Raw genomic sequence first — 12,026 nt, forward strand, 5'->3', positions numbered from 1 at the left:
ATCATCCACTAAGATGTGTTTCTGACCAAGCTCTACACGATAGCCTTACATATTCATAATTGAAAATTATTTGTGTTTTATTATTTATGTCTAATTATTATTACCGACTTCAAAAAAAGGAGGAGGTATATTAGGTATTATATTTTAAGTTAATTAAGCCATTCAATATTTAAGCGTCTTTTTCCAATAAGAATTCTGGTAAAAGCGAGGGCTGTGAAATGTTTCGATAGCCAATTAATAAACGGTGAATAAACTTTTAAACAACTCTTGATTAAAATTCATCGACAGCTAATTATAATATAATTTTATAAACTTAAACAAGTGCTTTGTACCTATGTACTTAGTGTACGTACTTTTGATATTATGAAATTATTCGATTTATTGGTAGGTAACAAAGTCTAAGTAAGAAATAGCAAATTGATGTTAGTAAGTAGTACAATCTACAAACCGATATAGAGTTCCATTTCCAAGATTTGTACCAATAATAATTATTATCGAAATTGTTGATGTCTTAGGTATACACTATACAGAATACGTACACGTCCTGTCCTAACCTTCTGATTGGTTGGTATCTAAGGTTGGTATAGTTTAAAGTGGATGTGCACTTTTTAAATGGGAAAAAGCCAAAAAATCATTTCTTATTTTTATCTTTTACAAAAATTACTTCTTATCTAATACACACAACTTTTCTCTTTTCTTAAATAATTTAATTTTTTTTACGGAGTTTTTAATTACTGGGTCAAAATAAGGTGACTTTATTTTAATTTATGAAACTCATCAATCGAAATTTAATAAAATTAGTGATACTGCCATCTATGGATATTTTTGAATACCAATGGAAGTATCATACTACAAAAGATTGTAATAGTTCTATAACATACACGAGAGGGCGCTATAATCGCTAGAGCAAAACTGTTTTTATTATTTTAAAGTTAAAACAAATTTTAATTAAATAATTATTTGTTTTATGTGAACCTAACTTTCAAATGTTTATTTATATATTTGCAACAAATGTTTTTCTACTAATGAATCTATTACTTTTGAAACATTAAACTCAGAAAAAAATGGTTGTCTATGTCATATTAAAATGGCTGCCTATAGTTATTAGTTATGTCCTGTCGGGATTTTGTATTCTTTGTTTATGTTGAAAAAATGTTTCCCATTTGTATTTTTTGACTCTAATGTGACATAATAAAATGTTAATGGATGTATTAGTTTTGAACATTCGTTTGGATTCATACAAGTGTGTGATTTGACATAAAACAAGTGGTACCAGCCTCACCTTGTAAAGAGAAAATGGGGAACTGTTTTAGTAGTACTGGAGAAAAGGATTCTAAAAACAAAAATGAACGGGTCAATACCCACGAAGAAGATCCAAGGCAATTTCAAACTCCAGTGCCAACTCCACCGCCAGATCCTATTCGATCAACGGTGAATCAGGGCCCCGATACTAGCGAGGTCGTTCCCACCCGAATATTTGTTGCCCTTTACGATTACGATGCAAGAACCGATGAAGACCTTAGTTTTAGAAAAGGGGAGCATTTAGAGATTTTGAATGATACACAAGGTGACTGGTGGTTAGCTAGAAGCAAGAAAACGAAACAAGAAGGTTACATTCCCTCGAACTATGTCGCCCGTTTGCAGTCCATAGAGGCCGAGCCGTAAGTAGCCATATAAATATTTTTATGCAATCGCTACAATAGTGAGCGGTTCCTGTGCGATTTCATACTCTCTACATGATTTTATAACCATTTATTCAAACATTTTATGTCAGGAATAATTTGTTTACATACAGGTTACGACACATCATACTTTACTAGACTAATGTTTATTACGTTATCATTAGCTTTTTTATAAACTAGTTTACAAATCAATTGCAAATACGAAGAGACCTACTTTGATACAAGATCTGTTATCTGGTTTTTCCAACAAATCATTTTACTATGTTAAATTAATGTGTGTGTATCTATATTATCAGTAGATATAAAAAAGGAAACATGATTCATATGAAGTGAAAGCATAACTGGTATGTACACATTACAATGCATTCACACTGTATAGTGTGAATGTAAATAGAAAGGTGAATTTGTTCTAAGTATTATAAAAATAGTCTGCTTGAATTACTATTATCTAGTTATACTTATTATTTATTCAGATATACACATTACACATCATGTAATAAGATTATAGATTATGTGGGTTTCTAAAAGTGATGAAAAATTATGTTTTGATTGTATGTTCATCATGTAACTTTGAGGCGTACCTATAGAATAGAAAAAGATATGAACACATTCCACAATGAAATCCTCGATTACTTGATAATCATAACAATGCACTTTAAAGATTTATTTCTGCATATTATACTTTTAATACTTTTTCGCAAAGAATAATTTTGCATGTATACCTTTATTCAGGAAAATAGTATGATTATAACAATTATGAAGATCAATTATAGTGCAACGTTTTTAGTTATGACTGATTTGTTTCCGAATAATTGAGATGGTTGTATAATAGGATTGTAAATATTTACATGATTTTTAGATATCACTTGTTAAAATAAATATGTGTTATAAAGTATTAAAATATATAAGTATAATTTGTAACATAGACAATATAAATTATTTGATGCAGCAAACAAACTATCCAATAAAAGTACTTAAAATATGGGTGTGTGAAATCTCAATCTTGATTGAAAGTATATTGTCTGACTTCATTTTAGTTATGAATTTAAAGTACAATGATAGTGACAAATATTGATTAGATTACAAACAACTTTCATACTATTAAAATGTTTCTAAGAATCATTATAATAAAGGCTACGGAATTTAAATGATAACTATAATACATTTAAATTAAATCTAGATTCTGAATTCAAACTGGATATTTGGATTTATAATATTGTAATCTTGTCCTGATGACCCAGATGAGATGGTTTAAATAATGATGTTATGCCCACTTTAATGTATTGATATTTATTTTCTGTGTAAACAAGGTGTAGTGAAAGTAACAATTTGATTTAGACGCATGCATGTTGAGTTTAAATGGCAAATATAAATTATTTAATTCGCTTTTATTATATTTTTAACAACTGTATTATTCTTATAATATGCAATTATTTTGAATGTATTTTTATATGCTTTGAAAATTAAATTTTCTTGTACGTTTAACTATTAACTACTAGGAACTAGGGCATGCAGAACCGGATCCGGTTCCAAGTTTTTGAAACCCGGTTCCAAATCGAGCTCAGAACCGGGTAGAACCGGGTTACCCGGTTCTTTTATAATACTTCGGAAAAAATACGAAATTAAACAACAGTAACTGTAAAAGTACCTGATAGGCCTTTATTTTACGCGGCTTGTGTCTTATTTTATTAAATTAATAAAGAAACAAAATTTCAATACTTCTCTTTATTTATCAGTCTTATAAAAGTACCTTGGCCCTTAGTCAAACGTCAGTATCGCCGAGGAATAGAAATTGCTAACGCTAATTATTGACATAAGCATTAGGCTAGCCGCACACACAAAATAATATTGTCAATGTAAGATTGTCAAAAATCTTCATCAATATATGGTCCCCGCACACTACGCAATATTATTGGCAATTTTTCATGGTAAAATCTGACTCAGTCGTTCCGCAGCTAGATTACGTGCGCACGTATAACATAATGAATAGAAAGAAAAAAATCGTTGTATTGATTATTGCATTAATTTTACTATCTAAAAAAAGCAAAAAAAAATTTTCGAAAATTTTCGAAAATTTTCAGCATTTACGCTATAACGCTTTTTAGCTCGTTGGCTATGAATTTTAATCCGCCTACAAATTCTAGGTATTCAATAGGTTATGACACTTTAAACTTTATTAAACTTCATGTTTGAATAAATTTTGCTTTCTTTCATTTGTTTATGCAATAATGTGTACGAATTTTAATTAAAATAACTATCTTCTTTTGGATCTTGATTGTATTAACAAGAAATAATAAAGGTTGTAACTTGTAGTTATCATGCTAAATATTCGGCAATTAGGGTTTTTTTCAGAAATCATGTTTGTAATCAATAGTAAAAATGCTGAATGCATATTTCAAAGATAGAACGAGTTTCCAGAAAATAGTTTTTATTATTTTTTAACATACATATCGATTTCCAATACATCGTACCGCGTACGATTACGTGGTAATTCAACAACAATTGTGATGTTTATTTACATCGGAACTGCCTGGTCAGGCGTGACGAATTATGATTTGTAACATATTTAATGTTTGTGTCCGATAAACACGAGCGTCCTCGAATCGCTTCCGTTGGTGATAATACGATCTGACGGAAAAGCTTTGTCGTCATTGCCTTTGTATCTCGGCAGGTAACCATTATGTTAAACATTTGAATTGCACGCATATTTGACTGACGAACTGCGTGTAACATAGTTAATAGGAAGAATAATATGATACGAGAACTCTATTCTGAATTCTTGAAGCGCATGCGATGCGAACATTTTTTCTTATTTATTAGCCGGGTCCAGACCAGCTGAGCGCGGCTCGGGAGCCGCGCTCAGACTTCCTGCTCGCGAGCCGTGGCACCCGCGCTAAATTGAATGAAGCGGCCATATTTATGTCAATGTGTAAATTAAAATTTTGTAGAAATAAACCTCGTCAAAATAAATATGTTATCCGCAATTGAATACATAGTTTCTATATTTTTAGATAAACTTGTTACATTTTCCTATATTATAATTTAATAATATTAAAATTGGAATGGTGTTTTTAATACTCATTTTACATTCAATTATGCAAGAGCCTCATGCTAATATCAGTATTTAACCAGTCTTTAATTACGTGGAATGTGCATAACCATTTCTTGTAATGATCAGATTCGTAATGCTTATCCTCGTAGTGTAATTAACTGCTAATGCTTAGTTATAAAAACACGCATATAAGTTACACTAATTGCATAGCCCTTTATCATTTATACGAGCACCGGTTATGTCTGCACACTTGGCCATAATTATTTGTATAGGCGTTATATTTTTATAAGAACCGGTACCTACTGATCAATAATAAGTAGGTATTGTTAGTACTTACAACACGGTTATGTTATGTTCAGCTTTTCCACCTAAACTTTCATTGAATGAATATTTGAGTTAAAACCATTATTTTGGCAAAACCCTTTATTACCTGATGCTGACTTCATTACTTTGTGTATAATTTAACCCATTGAGCCCCGAACGGCCCGATCGGTCCACGACACAATAGATTTTCTATTGTGTCTGTGATTCCGGGCCCCGGGGCCTGAGTTATTAAGAAAAGTCTTAGGTGTTACTTTTTTTTCGGGATTACCTCTAACCTCTAACGTTCGACTGGGTGAACCGATTTTGATTTTTTTTTGTTTGAAAGCTGGTGTCTGCCATAATAGTCATCTAAATTTGGTTTAGTTCTGACAATTTGGTTTGGTTTCAGATATTTGTTAAAAAATAATTATTGCTCCTTAATATGACAAAACTACAAATATTTTATATTCAAATAGGATAATCATAATAATTAATAATCAATATTTACGACACTATTTGGGCGTGCAAATATCTTCCCTTTTTACTTGTTTCCGCGTATTATCTATCGATTTGTCCTCAACGCGTAAATTGATACATACCAGGATTGCCTTCAAATTATAATTAAAATATCGTATTTCGCCGTGCACTGCGTAAGGTCAAAGCGTGAAAATGCATTGAGAGATAATCAAGCCTGCATTTTAAGCAATCCCAAAGAGAATGTTAATATGTATAGTTGAGCCAATTTAATAGGCAACATTTGACGTCTATCAATTTTATCTTCATAGGGTGGTAACCTGCTTAAAAACATCGATTAAAGCGAATTAATCGATACGGACTTGAAACAATTGTCAATCGAACTTGAAACACATGTCAATAATTTATGATGATTTTTATTCCCAAGACCAATGCATTCGATTCTAGATGTCAGATTTCGATTTTTAGAGTAACGTCTCTGGTATTTATAAAGAAAAAAGGTTTATTGACACAAAATTGTAGCGACGTCAGTTCTTTAAATAAGAAAATGTTTAGAATGGTTTATCAGTAAAATCAAATCTTAAAATTAGTTGCATCGGTCATTATTATTATAAATATGTAATCGTAATTGAAAAAAGTTAAGCAAATGTGCAGTTCTAACAAAACGAAATATCATGTTATTCTATGTCGTCGTTACTAGGTTAAAGGCTTATTAGACCACCCAATTTTTAGGGACCCTAACCCTAACTAAGAGTGGTGTAATAATACTTAGGGAGTTAGTGTCCCTATTTAGGGCGATCGGGTCTGCCCGATCTGCCTAGCTCCCTAAGCGCCCTGCAGATTGGGTGATGTAATAACGTTTAGGGCGGTTAGGGAGCTCAGTTGCCGCGCGACTGTTGCGTGGAGTGGCTGCTTTTGTATGTAAGGTGTCACCAAACTTCCCTACTACAGGTTTATATAACTTAAAAGGGAAGTTCCAATTGTTTGTGATCACACCGCCATGTTAACAAATAAATAAATTGTTTAAATCAATTGTTTATTTAATTGTTTTAAAACTCAACAAGTGTTCAAATTGTTCTGCACCTACTCTAATTAATTCATTAAAACTCCCGGTTCAAGCTCGCTTAGTATTTGCATATTTGAAAGCTTTTCACGTAACCGCAAATACTCTTTCACCCAGATCTTTCTCTTCTTTTTTTAATATTTGTTATTGCGTCAACGTTTGCCACTGCTACAGCAACTTTTTGAAGTTTCGATACTGACGGCGGCATAATGTAAAATGCAACAATACGTTTATCTCTCTAGACATTCGCGTATAAACTGAGTTAGGGCCCAATTCGCAGAGAAGTGTAATAAGCGCCACACTAACTAGGGAACACGCCCACCCTAGATGCAGGGCCCTTCATATCGGGTAGTGTAATAAGCCTTTTACGTTGTTGAATTATGTTGAACTGTCAAATGTTGCCTATTAAAATGGCTCTACTATAATATGAAATATTGTCATATGACAATATTTTAATAGCAAATGAAATAGATTTGGGTGGAACCTACCGTTTATATGGAACGTTTCTTCTAAATTAAAATTTACGTTACGACGATACTCCTTACCTAACTTCAATAGAATCGGATAAAATATGTAGCTAATATAACGTTTGCCAAATAACAATGTTCTACAAAGAGTTAGTCCTGCTTTAAAGTAATGCAGTTAATTTTCCTGGGTTACTGACCGTTAATATAATAATTAATAAATTAACAAATTATATATTCCATGTGCATAATATCAATTATTAACATATAGGTGCGTTTTTTAAATTTTAAATAAAATGCTCAGACAACTCATCTTTTTCCTTTAGTTGGTAAGTAATTTTATTCATGAGAGTAAGACGTACGGATATCAAATTTAATTCTGTGAAAAGGGACTTTAATGATACTTGGCTATGTGTCACATAATCGATTTGGAAAGTTTAGTAATTTGCAGTTAAATTTAATGCAACGGGCTCCTGGCCTAACTAAAATATCGTATTTGAATTTAGTGAAATAATAAATATGTGACACGTACCTAATACGTACCCTACTCTCCGAAAAAAAAATGTCTCGTTACGTCACGTTATGTAATACATATCCTTTACTTATAATATACAATTAAATATCACGTATAATTCCCGTTGGAAACAAACAATGATTTTCTTGTACAGGAAGCCAGAAGCTAGTTATTCAGTGAGGCTTATGCGTACCTTTTCCATTTAGCCCATGTCCCGTTAGGGGAATAGGCTGTAAATAATAACTCTCCTCTGTTAATTAATATGTTATCGTGATGCTCAGAATTTTGAAAAATTGTCTATTAACTATTTGTAATCTCGAACTTTTAAGTATAAGAACGCCAGCTACTTAGGCCAGCTAGGTAAGGTTCCGTTAAACAATAATGTCTAACATGTTTAACGTAATTCTCTTGAATATCGGTAGAATTACAGGGATGCGTTTTCCTCGATAAATAAGCAAATTGCTAGACAAATATTAAATCTGCGGAATTTCTTAGAATTTGTGTGTAGCGTAAGTTGATGAGTTACTGTGCTTACCGTAGCTTGTTTAACTGTAATTGTGATGAATATTTCAACTTCCATATTTATTTTGTAACCAAAATTTGGTTACGTGTCCAATCTCTTCTCGGTGACTCTTTGTAACACAACGTACTTGTTACAAAGGATCAATATTATGATACTATGGTCTAGAAAGTGACATGTTTGTTGGTCTTTCAGGCTTATACCATAATTTGGACCTAAAATATTAATTATTCAAATTTTTCGCGGATAACGTACAAAACCGCGGATCGATTAAAACGAATCGCTAGAAGAAAGAAAGAAAAGAATAATATTGTTAATATTTTTAGTAATATTAAGCCTTAGCGACGATTACTTTAATTCAAAAAGGTTGAAAAGAGGGCTTATTTTTATATTATTTATTATGTACAATATCAATTTATACTTACTTAGAGTTGTATGTATAAATGTTCATTGTTTTACATTGATCTTTATTCCATTCTTTTCTTTATTATATGATAATATATTTATGCAAATTAGCATTCGAAATATCGTGTTGTTCCTTCTCGTCACAAGTAGGTAACTTTCGAACTGGTGGTAAATTCATAGAAATGATTATTCAATAAACCCTGTAAAAGTTAATTTGAATAAAGAATTAATTAAAAGAAATGTTCAGTGTTCAGCCTATATTATATGTAATTATGTTTCATAAAGGTGAATCTATACTAATATTATAAAGCTGAAGAGTTTGTTTGTTTGTTTGTTTGTTTGAACGCGCTAATCTCGGGAACTACCGGTCCGATTTGAAAAATTCTTTCGGTGCTAGATAGCCCATTTATCGAGGAAGGTTATAGGCTATATATGATCACGCTACGACCAACAGGGGTGGAGCCACGGGGGTGAAACCGCGCGGAGCAGCTAGTGATTTATATTAAACGTATTAAAAATGCTATGTCGAAACAAATGTTTAGTTCTATGCGACCTGTATCCATCTTAATTCCTCATAAACATGAAAATTTTTAGGAAGGATATAAAACAAATCCTCTGTTTGTTCATAACATGTGTATACTAGTGAAGTGACAGGAAGTCTGTCAATTCGGTGAATCACTCGAGTTCCATCACAATCGGCAACGACATTTTGTACGAGTATTGTGTTTGAGTATATATTAACACCATTTTACTAAGAAAATATATCTTAGGAATAATGTACCGATACAATGAAGTGATTTATAATTAATTTTGTCGTAAATATCTTTAACTGCAAGTGGTTCATAAATTATTTTTGTTCGTCCCACCTCACCTATAAGTAAATTAATTATTATCTACTAAGTATATAAAAATAAGTCGGGTTTTCCTTCCTGACGCTATAGCTCCAGAACGCACGAACCGATTTCCACGGTTTTGCATTCGTTGGAAAGGTCTCGGGCTCCGTGAGGTTTATAGCAAAGAAAAGGTGTCTCTGGTGGCGAAACGGAGTTCGCCCAGTTTGCTAGTAATGTATGAATTAAGTAATGTTTTTCTATGACCCAAATTAACATACCTACCTGCGGATTTAACTCTAGATTACTGATTCCTATTCTCTGTTACATACATACCTATCATAATACGCATTCGTCAGTCTTCATATATCTTCGTTTTAACGTATTATCTTAGCAGTTGTTTCCAAAGCTTATTCGAAGCTGGCGAAATCATCTTGGAGCTGATGATGCGACGCAGTTCCGGTGGTTTGTCGCTGTGTGCGTCAACCATAAAAGACAATATTCAAACGGTGAACGTCGGCAAACGGACGGACGTGACGTACTTAATGGAATTACTAGTTTCTGAGGAATTCTAATGAATAACCACCGTTAGAAATGTCCATGTTCTTATATGAAAGAAAATGAAAAGGAAATCTTGACATGTAGACTAGAGTAGATAATTTTTGAAACAAAAAAAAAATCGCAGTCGGATGAAACCCATTAGAAAAGGAGGGGACTATGATAAAAATGTAAGGAAAAATAAATTACGGTCAATCCGAGTTCGGGAAGCGGGAGGGGGGAGCTTTAAAGAGAAAAAAATGGTTTCTCTCGATTTCCGACGAAACTACAAGTCCTATAGAAAAAAGTTCAATGGCAAAGTTGTAGGTAATTAAAAGTTCTACAACTTTTGTGTTCACAATTTTTTCACATAACCTAAAAATTTAGGTGAAAAATTCAAAAAACCAAGTTTTTGGTCTTTTATTTCTATCTACTTCAAAATTTATTTTTTTTCTACGAAATTTGGTGGAAACTTACTTTATTATGTCCCAAATACACTGTAATTTATTTGATTGAAACTATTTATTTTTTCGCCTTATTTTGAATTAATACCAAAAAAACAACCTAATTTTCAATCGAAAAGTCACCCGTCAAAATATCAGCTTTTTTCAAAAACTTGGGGTGCCTTTTATTCATTGAAATCTCTACTTTCATATGGTGTAAAAAAAATAAACACCACCATAGTAAATGTTCTCAGGAAATGCATACAAACAGTCTGAAAATTAGCTTTTACTAAATCAGGCACACTTCTCGAACTACCTGAAATGTTTTTATCGACATCATTTTGCTTTTGAATAAATTAAACTTAGAACAGATAATTATTTTTCTTTTGAAATATTACCGAAAAGCCGATACAAGAGAAGATATAGAGTTCAAGAAGTGTGCATGATTTAGTAAAAGCTAATTTTCAGACTGTTTGTATGCATTTCCTGAGAACATTTACTATGGTGGTGTTTATTTTTTTTACACCATATGAAAGTAGAGATTTCAATGAATAAAAGGCACCCCAAGTTTTTGAAAAAAGCTGATATTTTGACGGGTGACTTTTCGATTGAAAATTAGGTTGTTTTTTTGGTATTAATTCAAAATAAGGCGAAAAAATAAATATTTTCAATCAAATAAATTACAGTGTATTTGGGACATAATAAGGTAAGTTTCCACCAAATTTCGTAGAAAAAAAATAAATTTTGAAGTAGATAGAAATAAAAGACCAAAAACTTGGTTTTTTGAATTTTTCACCTAAATTTTTAGGTTATGTGAAAAAATTGTGAATACAAAAGTTGTAGAACTTTTAATTACCTACAACTTTGCCATTGAACTTTTTTCTATAGGACTTGTAGTTTCGTCGGAAATCGAGAGAAACCATTTTTTTCTCTTTAAAGCTCCCCCCTCCCGCTTCCCGAACTCGGATTGACCGTAATTTATTTTTCCTTACATTTTTATCATATTCCCCTCCTTTTCTAATGGGTTTCATCCGACTGCGATTTTTTTTATCTTTTCATTATTTTCAAAGGCTTCTACCCCAGTCTAATGTGCCTACGATAGAGTCGTCAAACGTTTAATACGGATGTAAAATCATCGTCCAATTGTAAACGCAATCTAACGTTGAAATTACTTACAAATTCGTATTAATTATAAAGATGATAAGGCTTTTATGGATGTGAATAATGAGTCTAATGCATCTTATATAAAGGTAGCGTTTTATATAACTCTACCTAACTACTCTAACTATTACCTATATTTTTTTTAAACTAGCGCGAGGTTACACAAAATGCTCATAATGCATGGTTAAGATATAGTTATTGCTGTATGAAACCTACATGTACATTTGTTTAAGATATATAAGTAGGTAATATACTATAATAAGATAGTATGTACATATTAGGAATAAAATAATATCAGAGACGTGCGTCTAGACAGATATTACTAATTTATTCCTGAGGGACTTCAAATTATCCACAATAATATTCTTTATGATGATAACAAGTGTGAAAAATGTGAGGCTTATAGAAATTATTAGATTCATGCATACAAGGTGGCTCTTTAAAACCTCAATGTCCATGGTTATCTTAATGTTACTATATTTGCCTGCGAATCGCTAGCCTGTAAACATGTCCTAGAAATATCATTCGAGTATGAGGGTCTAATTAAAGATTATCACCCGCAGATTATGCTAATGTAA

The 12,026-nt window shown here is 31.9% G+C and overlaps 1 protein-coding gene across 1 annotated transcript in view; it reads left to right on the top strand.

The window, feature by feature from the left end:
* Positions 1–1,087: 1,087 nt before the first annotated feature.
* Positions 1,088–12,026, top strand: part of Src42A (Tyrosine-protein kinase Src42A) — a 48,188-nt gene continuing 37,249 nt past the window's right edge. The window contains exon 1 of the mRNA XM_090111237.1: positions 1,088–1,661. Within this exon, the coding sequence (XP_089967363.1) occupies positions 1,297–1,661 (365 nt within the window). The 5' untranslated portion in view covers positions 1,088–1,296. The remainder of the gene's footprint in view (positions 1,662–12,026) is intronic.

This window comes from Colias eurytheme, chromosome 16, assembly GCF_061535395.1.
Source record: "Colias eurytheme isolate Ceu_HAF_F1 chromosome 16, ilColEury1 Martin Lab GWU primary, whole genome shotgun sequence".
Lineage (NCBI taxonomy): Eukaryota > Metazoa > Arthropoda > Insecta > Lepidoptera > Pieridae > Colias > Colias eurytheme.